The sequence below is a fragment of the Maylandia zebra genome, linkage group LG19 (genome assembly GCF_041146795.1).
Source record: "Maylandia zebra isolate NMK-2024a linkage group LG19, Mzebra_GT3a, whole genome shotgun sequence".
Lineage (NCBI taxonomy): Eukaryota > Metazoa > Chordata > Actinopteri > Cichliformes > Cichlidae > Maylandia > Maylandia zebra.
Genome location: NC_135185.1, coordinates 25,514,760 through 25,539,949, shown reverse-complemented (window position 1 = coordinate 25,539,949; position 25,190 = coordinate 25,514,760). Strand labels below are relative to the sequence as shown.

At 42.8% G+C, this 25,190-nt stretch overlaps 1 protein-coding gene across 2 annotated transcripts in view; it reads right to left on the bottom strand.

Moving 5' to 3' along the window:
* msrab (methionine sulfoxide reductase Ab) overlaps positions 1 to 24,618 on the bottom strand; it is a 48,311-nt gene extending 23,693 nt beyond the window's left edge. Inside the window, exons 1-4 of one of the 2 annotated variants that reach the window (XR_190918.2) lie at positions 24,391 to 24,618; positions 16,821 to 16,889; positions 16,545 to 16,664; positions 10,551 to 10,655 (exon numbers count right to left, since the gene is read on the bottom strand). Coding sequence is in view for 1 of the 2 variants with exons in the window: in XM_004540422.2 (XP_004540479.2) it covers positions 10,551 to 10,655; positions 16,545 to 16,664; positions 16,821 to 16,889; positions 24,391 to 24,583 (487 nt within the window). In the remaining variant the exon portion in view is untranslated. The remainder of the gene's footprint in view (positions 1 to 10,550; positions 10,656 to 16,544; positions 16,665 to 16,820; positions 16,890 to 24,390) is intronic. The other variant, XM_004540422.2, reaches the window with a different exon arrangement.
* Between the last annotated feature and the right edge of the window lie 572 nt (positions 24,619 to 25,190).

Genomic DNA, 25,190 nt, shown 5'->3' with positions numbered 1-25,190 from the left:
CATTGGCGTTTTGTTATGGGCTTGAATCACTGATACATGTGTTCTTGTTTAGAGGCCTGTCAGATATGCCTTTCAGCCTGATTTTGATGGTGGATTAGTTCATGTGGACAACACGTTTACTGCTCCTTCCAGCCACTCTCATTTTACTGCACTTTTGGCTACTGGTCAGCGATTGGCAAGCAAAACAAATGGTTAATTCTTACATTTTAAAGCTTGTCATGTTTCTGTCACCATATTCAGAACATTTTGCTGTGTCTTTGTCATGTAGAGGTAATATGCTTTTGTGTCTCCTTCCCTTTCTCTTTTTCTTGTTTTAACACAGATTTTTCTGGGGCACCATATCCTACATGGCCAGAAAGCAGCAGCATGGGATCAAACTGGCGTGAACATTTTGGCAAACATCTGCCTCTTCAGACATCTGGCAAGAAGCAACTCTTGAAAAAAGTCACACAACATTTTGAAACAACAGTTTTGCTCATTTGTGTTGTATTTTGAAACTGTGCTGGGCCCTGTACCAAAGCAAGGCAATCCGACTCAGTAAGTCAACCCAGGACTTCCAAATCTAGCTACGAGTGTGTTCACATGAAAGGCATTGCAAATGTGGGCAGGTCTACTGACAGAAGAGCAACTGATCTTACAAAGAAAGATAATACAATGATATTAGAAAAATATTTAGAGAATAAACACATATAAAACCGACTGCCACAGACAATGTGTGCTAGTATGAGAGTGTGTGTGTGAGAGGAAAAGTGCTGAACAGTAGTTTAGTATTAAAAGCCCTGTATGAATGTGTGAGCACTTTAAGCACTTTTGTCAGTAAGACTGGAAAACACCTCCCACATTAATAAAGTCTAGCCTATTTGAAGCTGGGAAGAAAAGCCGGAAAAAATACAGACTGTGTGAGGTACGAGAATTATTGATATCACAGTTTTATAATGGAAGACGTGGGAGAAAACTTGATTTCAATATTCTGTTAAATTCCTTTAACATTTTTAATGTAAGTAAGTAAGTTTTAGGATTTTTTTTTCACATTCAAAAATTTAGTGTAAGATCCACAAGTACAAATAGCTGTCCTGTTTTAAATTTGTATATTAATGCTTTTAGAACAAAACAACTGTTGTAAAATAGTTTACAGCCAACAGGGAAAAAGCATAAAGGAATAAAAGTGCATTAAGAATCTATATTTATCACTAAGGCTCAGGAGGGAAAAGCAAAGACTTTGGACGCTCTTAAAAAATTCAGCTCCTCCTTCTATCTCTGGATCCATGAATGCAATGGTAAAGCTATTTTCCATAGATCTGCTTGATCTTTATGTGGTGATTTCATAGCTGCAGATCTCTAATGTTGAACATTACCTGTTCCAGAGGAGGTTAGGTCTGCAGCACAAGTTACCATGGTGATATACTCTCGCAAAAAGTAAACCACCTTCAAAATCTGATTTACCCCTAAAATCACAAGTTGTAAAAGCAACCAACAAAGGTGAGAATGGTCTTGCTTTTGAAGTTACGTTACAGACATCAACAATAACAAAATTCCCATATTGTACATTTGTGTTGTTTGTTCAAACCAAAACAATGAGCTGAAAGATGGTAAAGAGATGATAAGGGCTAGTTCGTCACTAAGAATGAAACGGCTCTCATTACAAGTGTTCCTCAAACCAATTGTTAACGTAAAAATAATGGTTACAGCCTTGTGAGTTTGAATAATGGTGGCTTCAGTTGTCTTTAGGTGTTTTTTTTTTTTTTTGGGGGGGGGGGGGGGGGGGGGGGGATTGGTTTGCTGAGCTGGTCAGTGCAGCGCTTCTTTTTAAAAGTGCATCAGACTTTCAATTTCCCCTCTCCTAAAGATTTCCTATCTCCCCGATAGGTTTAACTTTTCAGCCTAATGATGGCCTTCTTCACTTGCATCAATAGCTCTTTGGACCTGGAGCTGACAGCTCCAGTAAACAGATAGAAAATGTAAATTCCACATTTTAAAGCAACTCCAGATCTATTATCCGCTTAATTTATCATGGAAAAACAAAGGTACAGGTCTCACCTGGTCACAGAGCTTCTTGTAAGTCAACTGTCCAATTTCTTTTTCAGCCTATTATGTGGAACTATGTATGAAAATGGCAAAACGACAAAAAAACGTGTCATACTTCAAATATTTACGTCACTAAATGTAAGGTTTGTTGTACGTGTAAGGTAAAACAACACACTGTAAGCGATGTCTGTTGTTACATCTCAGATGTGGGTGTTCAATCTATACTGTGGCAGAATAACAATTTCCACTCACTGTACGGACAAGATATCTCCCTGACACAGTGATCTGCATATCGTGTTCTCTTTAGATTAAATGCTACCTTACATCATAGAGTGTCACAACCTATCTGTGACACAGTCTGTTCAGGCATAATGGCTATAAGTATTCATCTGGTCTTCATTCAAATCAGAGCAGACAAGCAGGCATTGACTGCTCTCCGACACACGTTGAATAAACTCACTGTTACTAATGTTGCTGCCTTGAGGAATTTGCTTCACTGAATATTTCTGGAACAATATCAAATGCTCGTACACTTAAAACATGATCTAAAAACAAAGAAGGCATACATATCATAAATGCAATACAAATAAATACATTTGAAATCGGCAATCCTAAGTAAAAGTGATATACAGGTAAATTTTACGACAGTGCATACTTGGAGTAACTTGGATAGTGAGTGAAATAAAATGAACACATAACTGCTCTGACCTTCAGTAAAAACCAACTAATAGTAATTAAGTTTCAAAATGTCACCCTGTTGCTTGGAATCAGTGTGTGTGTTCTCTATGATCCACCAGCTTGGAACTCAAATACAAATATTCTGCAATTTTGTAATATTTTCTAATTTTACCTTTTTATCTCGAAATTTACTCCGCTTTAATTTGATTAAAGCTTTTTTTTTTCTTATACAGCTGAACATAATTAATTTTCCACCTTACAGAAACAGTGGAAGCTTAATATCTCACATAAAAAAGTAAAGATGAAAAAGGCTTCTCATCACAAAGAAGTGGTAGACGATATGGAATATCAGAGAAAAGCCAAGAGACAAACACCCTGGAGTGGTAATTGCAGCTTCCAACACAATTAAGTTCTGAGATCCATCCACCATCAGAAGGAGTCACTCCCTAATCAAAATATTAACACCATCCAAAATATGAGCCTAGCCTTTGATTATACTAACTCCAAATCCATCCCCATAAGCATTCAGCCCTCAAAGAACTATGATGGCAAAAAAAAAAAAAAAAAAACAGGAGGGGGGGAAACACCCCAAAAACTCTTGATTCTCCCCTCCCGCCTCCATCGTCTCTCTCAGTCTCTCCATTTTTAACAGCCCCCTTCGTTATTTTCTCCATCCATCAAAGGCAGCAGTAATTATTAATGAGAGCCTCCCTGTTCACTCTGCATTATGCATGAGAGCCTTGCCTCTGAAAGCAGAGGGTAATGGGGGTGGACAGAAGAGGAGGGGCTACAGGTGACACATGTACACACACACAAACACACTCATCCACATATATATGTATATATAGATATATATCTATAGGGCAGCACGTTGGCACGGTGGTTAGCACTGTTGCCGCACAGCAAGAAGGTCCTGAGTTCAATTCCACCATCAGGCACCATCAGGCAGGGGTCTTTCTGTGTGGACTTTGCATGTTCTCCCTGTGTTTGTGTGGGTTCTCCCCAGGTACTCCTCCCACACTCCAAAAACCTGCAGTTAATCTAAATTGCCCATAGGTGTCAATGTGAGTGCGAATGGTTGTCTGTGTCTCTATGTGTTAGGGTGTACCCTGCCTCTTGCCCTATGAGAGCTGGGATAGAATCCAGCACCTCCCTCGACCCTGGAAAGGATAAACGGAAGTGAATGGATAGATATGAACACTGCCTCTCTGGGTTACTGATGTATACCTCCAACCCCCCTCCCTGACCAAATGAGAACCTTTAAAGTGTATCTTTTAACACAAATGGAAGCCACAGTGAGAAAAAGAGGGAGGGCGGAAGTCTCACAGGGAGTAGCTACTCTCTTCAAGAGACGCTTGCACACAAACCAGCGTATGCAGAAGCAAACTCTTCTGGGTCTTGTTGCGTTTAAACCTGCTGAGATTTCTTGCAACTCTATACAATTTCTTCCAATGTTTGTCCTTGCACACACACACACACACAAAAAGGCTCCACTCAGCTTGTCCCTTCTGGCTGTTGGGGATAAAAGCACGCCATTTCTCCCACTCCCAACTTCACTTTCCCTCCTTCCTTCAGCACTCTGGGCTTTTTCACTTTCTTTCTCTAGCTCTTGCCTCATTGCCCACTTACTAATTTGTTTCCAGATTTCTTTCCTTGCTTTCTTTGCCATATGCACGTATATGTTTTTTGTGCTGAAAGGATGCAGAGAGATTTTTTTTTTGGGGGGGGGGGGGGGGGGGGGGGGGCGTGTTCTGGCACCAGCGAGTAGCCAGACTTGTGAATTAAAAAAAAAATTATTTGCAGGCCAAGAAAAGAGATGAAATAGTAAGAAAGTAATCAGATTAAAATGAAGGCTGGTGTTGTGACAAACTGGTAGGGAGGGAGGAGACGAACAAGTGATGAAGGTAGAAATTACAAGCCAGGGAAGAGCGAGTGGCACACTTTAAACATGCTCCACTTTCCCGCCATCCTACGGAAGTGGGGGCTTATTTTTTTTATCCGTGATCCTTCATCTGGTAGCACTCCACCGCTTCACGTACCGTTCCCACCTCCCCTTCGGTCTTCATCGGCTGCTCTACCATCCCTGTATTTCAAACGCGCAGTTGACACTTAAATAGATGTAAAACAAGAAAATGAGGCACAAAAAAATCATTAGAAGAAAGAACAACAAACATTTCAGCAGTCAAGCTTCTGTAGGTGTCTGCAATTAAGAAACGCTTCTGCATAATTGGTGACTTTCTGCATGCTTCTGAACACGGCGGGAAAAACATGTGAAGTGAATTCAGAACTACTGCACTTGGCAGCACATACCAATTACACTGCAGCACAGTGAAAACTAATGAACTAATGTAGTTTCTTTTTTATTTTTCAACTCTTGATTCCTTACTCTCTACCTCCGTTTAGTGCGATGCATACACAACTCTGGTTACGGAGGAGGTTTAACACAGCCCTGTGCCCATGCTGAAAGATCATCGGGAATTATTCGGTGTTCGCGGAGTCCTCATTTCTACTATTCTGTCAGAAAAGTACACACACACACGCACGGAAACACAAAAAGATGTATAATGACTGATAACTGCAGTCTTCCCTGTGCATTTGTGTGTGTGTGATAGTACTCAGGGTTGTGCCGTGCCCCGCGGTCCTGTTACGACTGTGCGTGCCAGCAGAGCTCTCTCCTCCTCTCCACTCTCAGATGCTATTTTTGCCCTGTTCTTATGTAAGACGCTCCTGATGCGCTGGAGACAGAGGCAGAGTACCGAGATGGGATGAGGAGAGCATCCCCAGCGGACACACACTCTCTCCTGCACGTGCAAACGCATTCGCACACATACGGACAGATGTACTGTATGCATATATAACATAACCATTCAAAGGAAAAAAATAAGCCATTGCAAAGCTTGCTGTGAGGTAGTGACACAACACTGAAAGGAGGTAGTTTTAAATCAGAGCTGTGACTCTCAGGGATGTTACCGCGACTACATCTGTTTATGTGACAATGCATGAGGTAGATCGCTGCAGTTACCTCTTTTGAAAAGCTGCCTCATCTTACTGTTTTTAATTTCTCCATACAGGAGCAGTGCTCTCTAACATGATCACTTCATAGTTCTGGGCATGTTGTCAGACCACTGTGACTCTAACCCTGAGCTGTTTATTTTTAGCTGCTCCAACAGTGAAGCGAGCTCTACCATTGTACTCCAGTCAGTCCATACTGAGAGCATAAGTTGGATTCCTCGAGTTATATCCCTCTCTACTTTAGACAGAGTTCAGGTCAGCAGTTTCAGCAAACCCAAACCTCCTACTGGGATCAAATTTACATATTATATAATTATGTAAAAATGAAGTAAACAGAAATATAAAAAAAAAAACCCTGACTGCTCCAAATTAACAGTTACAATAATAACACTCTAACTTCTTTGAGTTTCTGTCCAGAATTAAGTACATGCAGTTTCTCTTCCCTGGAGGGAATATGTTTTTTTAAATATTGATTTTTCAAATGCTGCACATAAATTTGATCTCATTTTGTGTGCTGTCAAATTAAATGTACGACAGGCAGTCAAAAAACTTAAAATGTTTAGGACACTATCACTCTTTATTCTGAAAAACACTTTAGTTTAGACTTTAATTTTGAAAGAAGAAACCACACTTACCTTTGGAACCCCAAATCTCATGTCTAGCTCTAAATATATTTTTTCAGTCCAGTTGTCATCAGTGTTGGGTTATTACCACGAAATATGAATACGTTCACAAAAACCCACAGAAAGAAAGGTTGCAAATTTGTAAATTGAAAAAAATACATCGAAATATTGAAGTATGAAAATGTTAGAAAACTTTAACATATTCAAATGGACATGCAGAACTCAACCCCCACGCTGTGAACACACGTGCCTCAATCTCCATAAATTAAGGCCGTCAGCATGTGTGAGGGTGTAATAACCGACACCTGGTAATGAGCCCGCCAACCTCAGCCAACCACAGGAGAGAAACAGGGTTGGATTAGAAGTGTGGGGGGTTGCAGAGGTCATGGGTTATATGTCAAGGTCATCTCCTGTGGGATTTTGGCTTTGGATGTGCACGGGCACCCCTGAAATTGAGGGATGTGGTGACACGGGGGGGACACGGGGGTACCCCAACAGGGAATTGACGTGTGTCGCCGCCAGCTGGGGTGAAGATATTACATAAAGGAATATTCATGCTCATTGCAATTGTCAGAAAGTAACCGCTGCTAGGGTGACTCAAATAGATCATGTTTATGTGTGATAGGCAATAAGCCATTTAAATACAGCTTGTCATATAGAATGTAATGCAGCAACAATGCTGTGCAACTTACATTCATATTGTAAAATATAGATTTTAGAACAAAAAAAAAACCCCAAGCTCAAATGTAAAAAACCCCTCACAATCATTTTTTTCTTTTCTTCTTTTTAACTAAACTATTTAAAGTATCTAACCTACAAAGGTTAGCATGCATGTATGGTGCAGACGCTATCAAATGAGGACAGATGCGTCGGCCATTTTAGTTGTACACTTGTGTTTTTGTGTCTATCGGCGTACGCCTGTGATGTCTGTTCACTGACGCAGCATCAGCAGCCCACAACATAAATACTGCATGGCCTCAAAAAATAGAGAGGATGGAGGGAATGAGGGAAGAGGAAGCAAAGAAGGGGAAAAAGAGATGGGGAGGAAACAATGAGGAGGGGAAAAGCCTCGCTTGTTAAGATGAAGGGCGGCGGAGAGGGTGGGGGACAAGGGGAAGAGATGAGGAGAGCGGGGGGGAGGGGGGGGATGAGGAGCAGGGAGGAGAGAGTGACTAAGAGATAAAAGAGGAGTGAGTGAATGTGAGTGTGTTTGTGTGATGAGCGGATGGCCTCAGGGAGCGGTCGACTCACTGTGCTGCTCTGCGGCTGTACTGACGGGCTCCGGGCCGTTTGCTCTCTCACTTGCCCCTCCGCTCCACTCACTGCAATAGGGACAGGGGTAGGGGGTGCAGGTGAAATGGGTGGGGTGGGAAGGCGGAGGGGGTGATAGGATGAGACAGGAGGAGAGGGGGAAACTGGGACAGAATGTGCAAACACAGAGGAAAGAATTGGAGGAAAGAAGATAGAAAACAGAATAAGAAATCAGAGAAAAAAAAGGGGGGGGGGGGGGGTGCTTGTTTAAAAGGGTTAAGGATTAAAAAAAAAGGGTGGTAAGGCAAATATTGAAGTAACAGAGAGAAACAGTGGGGTTTGCGCTGAAAGGTTGGCAGGATAAAGAAATGACCAGATTAGGTGCTCCTATCTTCCACAGGGAGTGCGGAGATAGCAAAAACAGAGAGTGAAACCGGGCCTACAGGCCTCTGTAACAAGGACTCGTCCAGTGAATACACTGACAAGCAGCCTATGCTGCTGTGTACACTCTCTGCATGCACAGTATGCATGGGTGTGCTCTTAAGTGTATGTTCAAATGAAGCAAAGCTTAATTAAAGCTTAAAGTAGGCATAGTGGGCACTTGTGCATAAGGTAAAATTTTACTGCGCCGGAGTCCGCATTAAAGCGAAAGAAAAACTGGATGGGCTTGCAAGTCAGCGGTGATCATCCTCAACGAAATCACGTTTTCAGCTTTCAAGATGCAACAAAATGGCTGCTGCCCTCTGACATGCAATGTCACCCGACTGTTGAGAGTTTGTCATTCACTGGCGTGGAGGGGTGCTCCTGAAGAGTTGACTGAACGTAGACATGAGAAACTTATAATATGGAAGCATGTTGGAATGGGGGGGTGTGGGGGTGGCTTTATGCAACATCCCAAAGAAGCCAGCAGACTGAGACTAGTGTTGCTGAATATGGAAAGGGGGCACACAGCAAAGGCTGCTGGGAGTTTCTGATTGGCTGCTAATGTTGCTATCCAGGCTGGGATTGGTGGAGCTGACGCAGCCCGGCATCACGTTGTCGGGACTAAACCCTTTTGAACTGAGGCAAAGCAGAGAGGCACAGATATCAAAACACATACACGCGCGCACACACATATGTGCATGCACACACCCACATGAACGCATTAAAAGGGAAGCATTACATGCAACTGAATATGCACCTGTGCATTGCCCCCCCGACACACACACGCGCATATGTTTTTATAGATATATATCTATATCTATCAAACCTCTGCTGTTTTGATACGTGCCAGGAGAAAACAGAATTCGTAATGCTCCCGGGCTCGTCTTCATATACGATCTCTAGTGAATGTGTGCAGTTAAAAGGGAAAAGAGTGAACTTCCTTAATTTCTCCATTCTCTTTTAAGCCCAGCTCTAAGGTGGACAGAATAAATTGGAGCTTAAGCATGCGTGAAGGCACAGCCAGCGGGCCCTTTTCCACCACTCCATGCTACATTTGTCAAATCAGAGGAATTTCTGCTACACGTAAACCCAGGATCTGAGAAGAGAGAAACGGCCGGGATTCACATTTAAGTCACGCGCAAAGGAGCAACACTCAGGGAGACTGAGAAAAAAGTACATTTGAGTTTGTGGTTATTCCAAAATATGTCGTCTGATCTTACCTGTGACAAAAAAATAAAAATAAAAATACATAGACAATAAGCTGCACACTATTAATAAAACATGAGATGAGACAAGGCAGCGAGTCAAGGGAAATGCATGACTAGTCTTTTGGCCTCACTGCTTTTTCACCGTGGTGTGTCAGCTCGACTCTTTGCCCCCAGTAAGACGTGTCTCTGCTCTCAGCTGTGGTCAACAGGAGAAGAATCCCTTCTGATTAGGAGGATGGGGCTCTTGGATGATCTTCAGCGCTCAGTAGCTTCTTCTTCCCCTGCATCCTTCCAAAATCCTGCCTCATGTAGAACAGCCGAAGTGAAAAGCTTATGCTTGTATTTATCTGGGTATTTGCGGTAGACGCACAAACATGGCTGACATTCCAGTGTATGTAGGTCACACCAGGAGCGATCATGAGAGAGCAATCATGACAGATGCAAAAGGGATGACAAAACCGTCACGGGCAACGTTACTGTGAGTGTTGCGTGCGTGCACACAAGCCTGAAGGTTGGGCCTATGAATCTTTGATCCATCTCTTCCCAAGTTGTCATGCCCCTCCCTACATTCAATATAAGTGAGCACAGTACCTCTTTGCCTGTCCTTTCTGTCTCTCACACACACATAGATGCACGCACCCTCTACATATCCTCCCGGTGCATTAATGTTCTTACATCACCTCCTCCAGTGAGCACAGAAAACAAGAGAGCAACAGACTTGAAGAAAAGAAGAGATATGGCTTTTGGGGGATGTGGTCCTTGTCGATGCTGTGCAAGTGCGATGGAACAGCGATCACAAGTGAAGCATCTGAATTAGTTAAGCGAGCTGTTACGACGTCGCTCCAAAGTTTCTGAACAGTCACCAGCTTCCTGTCACTGACTACTTCAGATATGTCGTTAAGGGACTAAACCCACGGATGAAGCACAAGTGAGCACAATAACATAAAAATCCAAAGACGTTATTCAACCTAGAAATGAGCGAATTTAGTATCATCATTGCGTCACCCAGAATCCAATATGTGTAGTGAACGACAAAAGGCTGGTATACATATAATAAAGTAAGAAAGACGCACATGCTCAGTGAGGTTTTCGGGAGCTTGAACATGCACCGCACTGGTGGGTCTCTCCATGGATGGCTGGATCTCAGACACATTAACACTGTCTGGCGTTGACTTACACCCATGAGACCTCCCCCCACCACAACACACACACACACAGGCACACGTCTGGGCATCATCCTTCTGCTCTAATACACCCTGTGCCCCTTGGGAGAGGACTTATTTGAGGGCAACTTTGGGGTTTGTCTGTGAGTGTATGTGTGCGCTGCTACCTTGTGTTGGATCGTGCTTCTCCCAAAAGTGTTTAAGCAGTTCTTCAAGGCTGATGTCTTGGGGGGAGAACACCACTCTCACCACCTCGGTGTGACCTGTCAGACCTAGTGGAGAAGCACAAATTTGCATTAATCTAAGTAAAGTGACACGACATCCCCTCTTATGATGTCCACTCAATCCAGGTTCTCCTTATTTCACTCTGTTCTCCTACATTTCACCACAAACACTGGACATACTGTAACAGCTGATTAAATTTAAAACAATTGCCTACTGAAAACTGCAAAGGAGAGCTCATGAGTGGGATGCTTGTGCAGTGAGTTCAGGTGCCACAGGTAGAAGACAGTCAGCCATTGCTCATGGCACAATGGGGAGAGAGAAAGTGGCAGAAAGAGAGATTCAGATAGAAAGAGAGAGCAAAAGAGAAAGCAGTCAATGTTGGGGTTTATGGTGGAGGTTGCCAAAAGCACTCACTCCTGTCTGCAGCTGCCAGGACCCCGAAGCTTCAACAAGCTGCCTGCAGGCATTCACAAAGTAGGAGCTGCTTTAAGTCTCACATGTAGGTGCATCCGCAACGGGAAACACATTTAGAGCAGAAAAGGTAATCTCAAACGCCAAGCACCCCTTTGCAAACACATTTTTCTTCTAAACATAAAGACAGAGGTGTCAGCTTGGAACTGCTTCAGAAGAAACTGTAAGTACAGTATACAGCACACACACAAAAGATGCCCACACAGAAAGATTTATCAGGTGCATTGCAGATAATAGATGAATGTCTGCCAAATTCATGCATCTGGTTTGAAACCAACTTTCTCTTTTCTAAATGATGCTCAGAGGAACATGGTGTGCCAAATGAAAATGGAGGAGTTCGTTTATTTAAACTGTTGTTACCAAAGTCAAGGAGTGTGTATTAACTAATTTCTGAAAAAAAAGGTGATGCTAGAAACTTTAAGCATATTTTTAGATTTAGATTGTAATGTATAAGCATATTGTGCAGCAAAACTCCTCAAGTGTTTATATTTTGCAAGGAAAATTGGAAACAGGTGGAGCTATTTAATGAAATGTGCAAATACTCATAGAAGTACAGTATATAGGAGCTTGAAAGACAGTATTTCATATGACCACCTTTATTCTTCAACACAGTCTGAACTCTCTTAGTCAAGCTTTCTGTGTGTTTTTCTATCCAGGTATGCTTTAAATGCATTGGCAGTGTGTTTGGGATCATTATCATGCTGGAAAATGGAGCCACTGCTTTCAGATGCTTTCCAGATGGCACTGCATAGTGGATAAAAATCTGATGGCAGTTTTCTGCATTCATTATTCCATCAATTATGATACGATCCTCAACACCACTATGACAGATCCTCCACTGTGTTTTATAGATGGCTGAAGACACTAACTGTTGGATCTCAGTTACACGACAATTTAAACCAAAAATTGCAAATTTGCAATAATCGTTTCAAAAGACCTTTAAATACTTTAAAAAATGCTTTAAATACTCTCTGTTGCAGCAGGCTTCCCCTCCCTGAGCCTGGTTCTGCTGGAGGTTTCTTCCTGTTAAAAGGGAGTTTTTCCTTCCCACAGTCGCCAAAGTGCTTGCTCATTGGGCATCTTATCATTGTTGGGTTTTTCTCTGTATGTATTATTGTAGGGTCTACGTTACTATATAAAGTGCCTTGAGGTGACTGTTGTTGGGGTTTGGTGCTGTATAAATAAAACTGAATTGAATTGAACTGAATTCTTTTTTTTTTTTTTTTTTTTTTTTTTTTTTACAACTTTATTTATAGTTTTCCAACAAAACAGTCCAGAATTTCTTACAAAAGTTGCGAACCCTACCCCCCACCCCCATCCAGGTGGCATCCCCACAACCAGGAAGCACAATACACACAACACAAAAAAAAAAAAAAAAAAAAAAAAAAAAGGGGAGAAACACTCAAACCAATCTGTGACAGTCATTATAGCACCAACAGCCGGACCCCGGCACATGAGAGAAGAAACAAAGAAGAAAAAGGGAATAAAGAAATCCCAACAGTCAAAGTACGGGCATTGAGGAGACTATGGACAGCAGTCCGAGAAGAGAGCAAGAGCATAAATTACCAACAAGTAAAGAACAATAAATCAGGCAAAAGACAGACTCTTGACATGAGTTATGAACCGTGACCAGGTTTTGTCATATTTACTCTCCAAGCCGCGCACGGTATACCTAATTTTTTCCAGAGCTAATCCCAACATCACCTCTCTAATCCAATGGACGTAGGAAGGAGGGTTCGACGCCTTCCAGCTCAGCAGTATCAGACGGCGGGCATGCAACGAGGCAAAGGCTATTGCGTTTTTGTGGAGGGGAGAGAGTCTCAGCTCTTCCCGAGGTACACCGAAGATAGCTATCAAAGAGTCAGGCCGCAGTGTTTCACCCGATATAGCTGACAGTGATTGAAAAATCGATGTCCAGAAACCATACAGGGAGGGACATGACCAAAACATGTGCCCCAAAGAAACAGGAGAGTAATCACATCTAGGACAATTCGGTGCAACATCAGGGTACAGTTTAGACAGTCTGTCATTAGAATAGTGGAGCCTGTGGACGACCTTAAATTGAATCAGGCCATGTCTAATACAGAGAGAAGACGTATGTATACGCTGTATGGCTTTCTTCCAGATGTCTTCTGACATGAGTTCTCCAACCTCCCCTTCCCACGCCGCCTTAGGTTTGTCCCATGTATGAGGGCAGCTTTCAAGAATCAATGCATAAATCTTCGATATTGCTCTTTTAGTGGGCTGACTCACATTAAGAACTAGATACAGTAGGTCCTTAGAGGGCAGAGACGGGTACCCTGGGAGAAATTTAGAGGCAAAACTCCGAGCCTGAAGGTATCTGAAGTAGTGAGACTTTGGTAAGTTATGGTCTTCACACAAATATTTAAATGAGACAAAGCCATCCTCAGTGAAGAGATCTTGAAAGAAAACCAGACCGTTTCTGTGCCAGACTGCAAATGAATGATCTATTTGAGATGGTGTAAAAAGATGGTTGAACATTATCGGAGAAAAGCTACAAGTATTTGTCAAGTTAAAATGTTTCCTGAATTGACCCCAGATCTTAATTGAATTTTGAACCACCAAATTGGAGTTCAGCCCAGATGCTTTGACATTCAGTGGGAGAGGGGCAGTTAAGATCGAAATCGGAGAGATTGGGAGTGTAGCTCTCAGTTCCATATCTGCCCAGACTGGACCCTCCCCTTGAACTGAATTCTTAACAGCCACCCTCACCCTGAAATCATTTCTTATGACTTCAGTGAACAGCTGGTGGATCAGCTGATGGGCCAGATGCATCTCTTGGGTCCTGTGTTAGGTCAGGTCTGGATTATTTCTTAATGACATCACTTTCAGATGTCATTTATCTGGTGTAACACAGTTAGCTAAATATATTAGCAAAATATAAAGAAATGAGGGGTGGCTCGAGACTATGCATAATACTGGACTTGGCATATTTAATATGTATTACCTGTATAAAACCTCTAACTCTGTGGGATTGCAAACATTCTGCAAACACAGAACAGTGAGTGTGGTTGCAGACTGGCAGTCATGCTGTGAGCAACTCAACAAAAATGGTAGAAATTCAGCTGGAGCAAAAATAGCTGTTAAGATCTGAAATAATATGACTGTGGTATGACTCTTCAGGGTTGTCGCACATGAAAGGGGTGAAAGTGGAAAAGGCCAGCAACACTAAAGCTGTTAGAGATTCAATTTTTGGCTGAAGGACCCTTCAGCAAGGTGAACAGCCCTCTGGGTGAAAAATACCTCAAAGCCCAACATGGCATCCCGTTGGCCTTTTTAGTTTAATTGTTATCTGCTGTTATAAACAGCAATGAGTGAAAAAGCTTTGGAAATCCACAGAAATACTTGGAATTACCTTCAGTGAGCAAACAAGAGTCTTAAGTATAATTATTGTTATTTCACCCACAGTGGCTATATGAATGCACTCAGAAGCTACGCCTGTGCTGAAGAATGCATTCTTGAAAAATATAACTTCACATTGGGGCTACTGCCTTCTGACATTTGTCTTACAAGTTTCTTATGCCAGTAGCAATCATCCAGAGCCAAAACAGCATGAAGCAATAAAACACACACTCTCTATTGCAGTAATGGCCCTATAGCAAAGCCATATTTACTGCAAACTTTCTGCTCACTGCTCCAAGTCACAGTGAATGACACAACATAATCACAGTGGTTCCTTATAGAAAAGTCCTATATTTAATCACAAAACACAACTGACCTTCCAACCCAAATCAAAAGTGTATGAAAGACTATATAAACAGTCACAGTCTTTCTCCTTTCTTCCACTCCTATTTATTATAGTGGTTGTGATATTAATAGTTCAGATCCTGCACTGAAATAGAATTTACGGCCTATACCTTAGAGATCTACACATGGCCTCCATTAACTCTATCTGTAAGATATAAACTGAACTAAAGTGGAAAACATGGAAGTCGTGTAGTGGTGCTGTGTCGCTGTGAGGATATAAGCAAAACACTGGAGTCTGGAATTTATGGGTTTTTTTTGTTCTAATAACAATCACCAACCTTTTTTTGTAACCAATTTTACCACTTGTTAGTTTACTAAGGTTTGGCAGAAAATAACAAACTAATGAGAGATTTTTAAAAATCCATTGATATGATCAGCAGTCTATCTGACTGTTATGGTTGGAGGACTGGATTCATCTTCATGCAGCACGGTAGAACTGAAAGGTATCAGCATTAGCCTTTGATTCTGTATCGCAAACATCTCGTGCAATGGACTGTTTTACAAATTAGTTCAAATATGCTCATTGATAATAACATCATTTTCTCATCACTCCCAGCTGTCTGTCTGTGTCTGTCGAATCTGACTGCACCTCAACCTCTTCTATTTCTGTCTGTCAGAGCATCCAGCCTGTCCTTCTATCCCTCCCTGGCTCTTCTGACAGTTCCATCAACCCCTTCTTTCTGTCTGTCTGTCTGTCCTGCCTTGGCTGTGTTGACAGCTCCTCGGTCTCATGCCGTCGCAGTGTTCTGCTCCGTCATGGCCAATGGAGCGACGCCTGCACTCTCTCAGCCGATGGACAGGTAACCATTCTTTCTCACACTTTTTTTCCTCAAAAGTTTATTTTACCCATTTCCCCACTTGCTTCGTCACTCAGTCTCTCTTTTTCTGTCATCTGTCTCCATCTCCATCTTCCTCCATAGCTGACCATCGTGTTGCTGGGAAACTGACAGAAAGCAGGACTGGGAGGAGAACAGATAGAAACATAGAAATTCTATGAAGGGCTCTGCTCAGAAAATCTGCCAACTAAGCCCAGAGCATCTTTCCCTTCCTTTACACATGCTGTGCCTTCACCTAGACATTATGCCAGTATGGAGTGATGGAGAAGCCTCAAACTAACACTCATATCTCCTAAAACACAAGGGAGGGAAAAGGAGAGTAAAATCTAACATATTCTCTTGAATATATACATCAACTGCCTACATAAATCTTTTCGACTGTCATGATGAGGACCGCTGAGAGACTAATTTAGAGGGATTCAGACAGGTAGCCAAACATTTTCAAAGCCTCCGACTGCAAATACTCAGGATTTATGCCTTCATCTCCGGCACGTTCGCCAAATCAAACTCTCAGGGAAAGAAGCCCAATCTATGGCGCTTCATACACAGTAACCTCTGTTGGCAAAAACGCCGCAGTACAGCACAGTACAGAGCCCAATCCTTACAAGTAGGTCATGGGGGGGTGGGGACGGGTGGGTGCAGCCCATCTGGAGCGGTGCATTCTGAGTAGTTGACTGCAGATGAAGGGAAGGAGCAAGAGGAAGAGATAGCTTTACTTAAAGCAACCTTTCCAGCTGTTTATCTGTTTTATTTTGGCCATAGATGTAACAGTAAAATGTCCTGCTCAGGGGAAGGTAGCATGATCGGTTATTATAAATCAAAGTGCAGGTATAATTACACAAATGCGTAAAAGCGCAGTACCTGAGCAGACCTCTTCGTAAGTGGGGTTTGGTGTGAAGCCACTTGCATAGCCCACTTGTGTGGAGAAGACTCCCGGAAGTCGCCAGAAAAGTTTCTCGGCTCCCCAGAAACAGCCCATTCCTGGATGCGCACAAACAAATGCATGAATCGCCCCTGCTTCAGCGCTACAGTAAAACCAGCTTCTCGCCAAAATGTGTTACTAACCACAAACTGGTAAAAGAGGATGCCATATTGGTTTATTTCTGATTTTTCAAAAGTGTGATTGTGCAGTCTCACCAAACATGATGGTCTCCATCCCTTCTGGGAAAGGCTCCACAGTTGGATTCCCATTGACTGCATGCTTGTCTGTGAAGAGAAACAGTGTGCAAATATGGCTTCAGACCATAACACAGTGTTGCAACAGTACAAATTACAATACGAGAGCAAAGAGGCCTATTAGGCGCCTCGATTTGGCCTCACAAGTCTTTACAGGCTGCCCCGGGCCAGCAAATCAAAGCCAGAGGCTTCTGTGCAGGAAAAACATTTAAGGGATTACACAGCTTTGACTGCTATTCTATCCCTGCTGTCCTCTCCTCAATACACACAATTAAACACAAAGCAGCAGTTCTGTCTGATCTCTCTCCCTCTTACTTCACTTTATGTGGAATGAAAGCGTGTTTAGTGTGCAGCTCGACACCACTGGGCGTCCACAAAGCAAAAAAGATGACTACACTTCAAGGGCGTGAGCCTGTATAACCTCACATGTGGGGAAGAGCACTGCAAGTAGACTCAATGCCACCCTAATCTTCATCATGTTAAAAATACCCAATAAGTAAAACAAACTGGAGTGCTGAGAGGTAGCACTCTACTGCCAACTGTGCTGAGTGGAATTAGAGTGCTAAAAAGGAAGTGTGTGTGTGAGTGTGTAGCTCGCAGATGTGTGAGGGGGATTAGGGTTTAAGAAGACTGAGGTGACTTAGCGTGCAAATCTCCACTAAGCAAGGCTGGTTTGTACTGCAACCACTAATATTAGTCTACAGATAAACAGGCCATGGGGTACACTAAGAGCTTAGGCACATCCCAATAATGGACGCTTGCGCTGAGTTCAATGTGCGATTACTTTCTGGCTGCTCAGAAATGTTATGTGCAACACTGACCTGAATAAAAACAATCTCTAATCTGATACGGACATAATAGTTCATTTCCTAGATGGGATGATCTCCCTCTGCGACAAAAGGCCAAAGAACAGCAGCTACCTTCAGTTTAGGCTTCCAGAAATCGTTCCGAACCCAGACAGCAGAGCACAGAAAAGAAACAGTTTCTGAATGCTTGGGCCCTTAAGATTAAGTGTTTGGAAGACTACACAATAAAAGAGTACACTTGAGCTGATAATACTTTCTTGGCGTGCTAAGGCACTTCTGTTACTTGACAAAAAACTGTTTGTTTTTTACTGTGGAGTAGCACACTGCACAAGCACAAAGAAGTAAAATGTCACGGGGGCCTGGGTGCCCTAAGGCGGTCTCTTCTTGCCCTCCTGTTGTGCGACAGTGCTGTCTTTCAGCAGCAGGTTGTTTGGCAGTGCTAGGTCATGTTCACGAGCACAGTTAACTCCAGTCAAAGTATATGAGTGCCTGTACGGGCAAAATATTCTCATCCGATGGAGGTGACTTGAGGAGGTGTGAGAACATTAGATATCTTCCGTTTTTTCCCTGTGAATTTGCATTGTTTCTATCCTCCGCTCACTCTCACCCTCTTGTCCTTTGTTTCTGGCCACGACGATAAAAAGTACTGTAGCTGCCAAACGACTGAGAGAGAAAGAGAGCGCGAAACTGAGAGAGTGAGAGGGAGAAGAGTGTGCGATAGAGAAGGAGGAGAAGTGGGAGGAGGAGAGATCAAGCTTGCCAAAACAATAAAAGGCGTAAATAGCCAGTGAGAAGCAACAGATGAGGGTAGCAGAGAGGCAGTGAAGGATTCTTTTTGGCTTTCGGACCACCATGCCTTTGGGCGCTATATAAAAAGACCAAGCACTTCATCCAAGAGAACACGGAGAAAGCAAACACACAAACAAATAAACAAACAAAAAAGAGAGAGAGAGAGGTAAAAACAAAGTTAGCCAAGAATATGCCGACACAGCACTGTCCAAAGAAGGAAACTCAGAGCCAAATCTCCCCGCCCTCTCATCTCTGTCAGCTGCTCTCCATCTTCACTTCACACTCTCTTCCTCGCACCACCTTCCCATCATCCCTCACTCCCTTCTTGCTAAACATGTGCGCGGCTGCCTGCATGCACGCAACCAGCCACACAATCACCTGCACACCAACCTCTGCAGTGGGTGTTTCTCCCAGGGAGCATCTGGCAGAGGTCCAGACAGTGCCAGGCTGGCTCCTTTCACTGTGCCTGGTCCAGCACCCCCCGCCCTCCCCCTCCAGACCAGCGCCCACACCCCACTCTGCCAGAATTACCCCATCTAACACACGCAGGCACTGAGAAAGAACTGAATACCCTCACTACGCTCCCTCACTACGCCAGCAAAAGAAAGAACAGAGGACGACAAAAAAAAAAAAAAAAACAAGCAGGGAGGGTGACTGACTGGGCTTACAAAAGGAGAAAACAGGCTGAATATGGGGGAAGGATTCATGAAAAGGCTTTTTTTCCCAACTTGGATGAGATATGGGCGTAATTTTTTTGCGTGTCTTTGTTTTCTCGGATATCTGAAAAGCACTGCACCTTCTATACAGTGCAGCAGGACAGAAGCGGAATACGTTGGTCACCTTTTGTTGCTTTTAGGATGTCGGTTGTAGGCGGCTGGACCAGAACCAGAAAAATCAAACCCGGACACCCTGCCACTCTGCTTGAATCAAGCTTACCACCAGTCAAGGGGACAACAATCTGTCTGTTGTTTAGCGGACAATAAAGCCCAGTTTGACTTGTTTTAGTGGGTATTTAGTCTTTGTTAACCTCCGCTTCTACCCGTGATCCCGTGTTTCTCACCCGTAAAACTGAAGTCCAAGCGCTCCTGCCTCCTCACAGGGACCCGGGAGAGGTTCTATCCCTGGATGCCAAAACTGGCATTGGAAGGTTGATTTCCAGGCTGCTCTGTTTACTTCCTTCCAAAAAAAAAAATCCATTCTATCGCTTTCCTCTCTTTCGTCCCCTTCCCTCCCTCTTTCCTATTCCCCTTCCTAGCTTCACACAGGTTGGCAGGGACTCAGGCACGAGTCGTCGGAGCAGGCTGATGCTTTATGCCGCTGCCAACTACTCCTCTGCTGAATGGGAGGGTGGGTAGGGTCGAGAAAGAGTGGAACAAATTGGGGAGGGGGGGATAAAAAAAAAATACCATTAAAAGGTAAGTAATGAAAACTTTGCTGCTGTGGCCTGTAAACAACTAACCCAACTTGTTATTGTGATGCATACATACACCTCACACAGTCACTATTCTGGGTTGGAAAAAGATTGCGATTATTACATCAGCTCCACTATTCCCCTTCCTCAAAGATGGAGGAGCATCCTGTTTGGGCCTGCTCGTAAATCTAACACAAGCCGGTGTGATGGGAAAAAAATAAAACAGTCTCCAAGTGGCCCAAGAAAAATGCTCATTCTCCCCCTACACATATATGAGAGCAAATCCAATGATTTTCTATACAGCTAGTGTCACAGAGGGGTTTACTCCAGAGTGCACTGACCAAGATGCATGAAGAGTGTAAAGGTCTCCAATTCACTGACTGACTGTGGTATGGAAACCATACAAGAATCAAATGACAGATTTCAGGTTATGTTCTTGCGCTGACATTCTAGTAAAAATCAGTGAGCTGCAGGACCGCCCATAAGCAAATCTCTCATTTATTTATCTTCTGTTTGGATACTTAATTTATATGTTTACTCAACGCATGCATGCTTTCTCCCCCTCCAAGCTCTTTCCAAAACTAGGAACCCAAGGGCATCAAGAGACGGAAGAGAAGCAACAGAGGTATAACACCAGAAATATATCTTCTCTATGAAGCTGCTTTTAAGAGTTATAGTGAAACATGCAGAGATTGATTTTAGTCAGCTGACCTCCCCCATCCTGTTTAGAAGAAATATTGGCAGTCTATCCCGCACTGACTCAAAATAATAGCTACTGTGCCCCTACCATGTAGCAATCTGCCACTGGATCATTCTCGCCAAGGTCACTGAGTACATTATACAGACTGGAGCAAGGAAGGGAGAGAACACAGGACAACAGGACATCTGAACAAGAAACGGGGTGCTTCTTTATATGGAAGGCTAGAAGTAGCTTTCAAAATTAGCGATCTTCATTGTGGACAGGACGCGAGTGCGTGCACTCGGACACACACGAGGCTGGGACAGCACAGGGCATATGTGGAGACCGTTCTTGCAATCCTTAAATTACTCATGCTTAATGGCTCACACCGTCAAACACAGAAGCATGCTATTCCAACACACACATACACACACTTGAACGACCCCATCTAAACTGCTCCCCCATGGTGAAAGGGGAGGAACAGATTTCTGCCATGCGGTGTCTCCGAGCTGCTTCAACAGACGGAGAAGGAACTTACGACGGGGCGGAGCCTTCATGCGCATAATGCCCAGATGGACCTCTGGACGCTGCGGCACGGCTTCATCCTATGCGCTCACACCCAGGTCCCACAATGCACTTTGTGGATAGAGCTATCTATGTTCATATCACACCACGATTCTCCTTGGTGGTACACTGATACTGGCCTTGCGGTCCCGAATTAATAAGACGAAAAAGTGAATGAAACGACAAGACGAGCTGAGGTGAGGCAGGGATGTTTGACTCACAGAATGAATGATATTCCGAACAGTTCAGCAAAAAGTAGTAAAATGATTTCATTCAGTTGTTTAAATGTGACATTTTCTGTGCCAGGATGGCTATAACAGAGCTGAGGACTTGATCCAAACAGATTTGTGTTATCCTGACTTAATCAACAACTATTTGTACACAATCCCACCACATATCCCAACAGGCTTTTGCTGCCACTACAGATTTTGTTGTTGACTGAAAGATTTTATTACTGTCCACAGACTACATCACACACATTCACTAAACAGGCTAAACAGAGGAGTGAGGGGAAAAATACAGATACAGTACAGTGACACCAAATATCGACATTTTATTCATTAAATCAAACTACTATGGAAATACAACAAACGCGAGGGCTGATCTCATGCACCACCATCTTGAGATAATGTTACTCGACCAAACCGCTCAAACAAAGGGAAAGTTGCTGAGCACAAATGTAATAGTTAAATATTAGTTTCTGTCCATGTAGACAGCAACAGTTATGTGATTTTTCTATGACCTATCACAGTTAATTGCTGCAGAAACAGGTTGCATGTAATTGCTAACTTAACCCCATTCAATCGCAGACTGATAGCAGACTGGCTCCGTCTTCAGGACACATTTAAGGCAGGTGTTGGCATGCTTGATTATTATCATTTTTGTAGAAAAAAAAAAGACATTAAATAACTTTTATTTCCAACTCTACTAAATAGTATCACAGCAAATGTATCCTGAGGTACTTGGTTTGAAAAGTTAATGTCAGGGCAGGTAAAAAAGCTCCAAACCTCCATATTTATATCTCCACAGTTGTGAAAATGTCAGGCTAACACAAGAGTTCTGTGGATACAATTTACTTAGTCATCGTATCCATATCAGCAACCCATAGTGTGATGTCAAAAGTCCAGCAAATACTAACATTTTTATTTCCACCCAATAAAAACTGTAATTTAAAGAGTAAATAATTCTGACCTGCAGCTCAAACACATTTAATTCAACATAAATTAAGCAACAAATACTGCATCCATTCTAGTCATCATAAAATGGCCTCTTCACTTACTGTGCAATGCTTGGAAAACAAAACTAAAACTATATATGGCGGTACATAGTCTGCCTGGATGGAAGGGTTGTAGTATACTAGAGCTTCCATGGGAAAAACCCAAATGGAGAATGAATCAATGTGTTGGTGTTGTTCTTACGCCACCGTAATTAATGCTGCTCCAAAACCGTCACTGAAAAACTGACTGTTCAGGATGCTGTGCTGAGTTTTACAGCTCAGGTGGAGAAAAGACTGGAGCCAGAACGTCAATGACACTGTAACTCATCCGGCTCACAATCCATCGCAATTCATGTTATTGCCCGTAAAACGACAAGTATGACCTTCACCTTGAGCACAATTTAGGTGAGGACCCATTAGGTGATAAACGTGTGCAAGTTTGATTAAGTTCTGACCAATACTGTAGGAGGAGTAGCGATTCTTGAGGAATTGTAGATGGACGGACGAACTGTAAATGCCCCGCCATGGAATAAGTTCACAGGCAGGATGAGCTAAAAATATAGTTTCAGGAGAAGTACGCTTTCAGGGGTTTCTGAAGGCTTTTTAAGACGTGGTTAACATTGTGAAAGTGGTTTAATTCAAACCCCGAGCTTTTCCTGAACCTAAGTAATTTTCTTGACTACCAATCAACCCGAAATCTGATAATCTTCTCTTACTATAATGATCGTAGTGTATGTATGTCTGGTGCCTAACTCTTGCTATATAAACTGCCACCATTATCAACATCTATATAGCGTCTGTAAAATACTTTCTTAACACTCAAAACATTACAAATGATATATATATATATATGTGTGTGTGTGTGTGTGTGTGTGTGTGTGTGTGTGTGTGTGTGTGTGTGTGTGTGTGTGTGTGTGTGTGTGTGTATAGTAGGTTATCTTAAAGCAAATGACCATTGCGTGTATGTTACATTTACCATTGTTGTTTACCAGCACGGTTTGCTAAACTATGTTCAGTGTCACCTTGGGGTTATTGCAATGTGTTGGCATTCATTTCTGTAAGTAAGTGTTCATCAAACAGTAACTAATAGCTTCACAAAATTAATAAGTTGCATGCAAAGAAGAAGAAGAGTAAATATATATATATATATATATTTACTCTTCCTTTTGCCTGACTTTGAAAGCCTTTCTATTTTTCACTGTGCTGCAGAGTTTTGACAACACAACAGGTCTGGTCAGTTACAAAAGTGGAGGAAGATTTACTTGTTGAAAATCCACCAAGACAGACTTTCACGTGATTCTGGATCTGATCATATTTTCAATTTCTGTCATAAGACAGCCATAATGTCCGGGATAAACAGTCACAAGCCCTTACCATCAGTTGCACACACTGCAGTGCGCAGGGATATAACTTCAGTTAACACAAACCAGTGTGTCTGTTGTGATATGTCTCAACCTTTAATATGGCTGGATTGATCCCTGAACAAAACGTCCAACACCTACGTTGTGCCAAGATGAAGTCAAGGACTTACAAGTGAAAAAAGAAATAAAAATTAAATAACGAAACCTAACACCCACTTGAAACCTGGGTTTTCCTTGATAACTATAATCTGAAAAATACTGTTTTCATTTGTGCTGCCCCTATTTTTCTGCAGAATGGAACGAGTTCAAACCTGTGGTCATGCAGGGCATCAGCACCTCCTACCAAGAGTGGAAAATAACAGCAGAACAAGTTTCTCAGCTGGTAGGTATTCTGCAGATGGAGCAGAGGCTTCGACTGTTTGGAAGCTGTCACCTTAATCCTTGTATACTTCAGCTACTTACTTGTGTACTTCAACTATCTATACACTTAATAATTAGTTTATAAAGCAGTACCAACTGCACATCTTACTTTGCTTGCTCTGAACTTAAAATTTCTTAACAACGACGCTGTTTTCTGTCACTATTTTTCACACGAGCTGTTCTGATGTCACTCGTGTGCGTGTGCCACAGGTAACCTGGAGCACCAGGTGTCACCCCCGTGCCAACTGTTATCTTGGTACAAACTCACCACCGTGCGATATTTACCTGCCACGACCATTTTCTCCTTCCTTCCTTTCAGCGCGGCCTCTCTGCTCGGCATCTGAGTTTTATCAAATGTTTTATCGCTCATTGTTTCAGCGACAGCGAAGCACACGTAAACTACGAGGAGCCACACGATCTGTGTTTGTGTTTGAGGGCGTAAATGTGAGGTTGCCCGAGTCTTCCGGCATGCCTCCATAGCGCCACGTAGTTCCGTTACATAGCGGGATAAAGGGGAGGGAGAAAGGGATGGAGAGACGTCGTCGAAAACGCCATCAATATGAATATTCATCGCGCGTGGGCAACGCCGTGCACTGCATATTAACTAGTCAAGGGGTTAATATGACTTTGGCACAAAAGCCTGCACAGCACCGTGTGCGGGAAAGAAATTAAATTTAAATAAATATCCACGGCGTCCAGCATGTAAATGAGCACTCGCCAGTAATCAGCGCTCATTCTGTAGGAGGTGCTACTGGTGGAGCGGGTTGGAATATAGATGTATGGAAGGTTATTTCCCCTTTGTGGTATTTTATATAAAGTAATGCTCGTTTGTGGTTAACGTTGATGAGAAACAGCATTAAGAGCTCGCAGTTAATATCTAACAAAATGGCTCTAAGCCCTGCAGGATAAATGAAATGCAAACGAAGATGGGCCACGTTTTCGTGGACACAACTCTGACCACATAAACGATCCTAAAATATCGAAAAAGTCATGCCCTTTAAACCCTTGTGTTGTCCTCGGGGCAAAAATGACCCCTAGGTGAATGGCAAACAAGTATATGGGAATCCCGAGGACAACACAGGTCT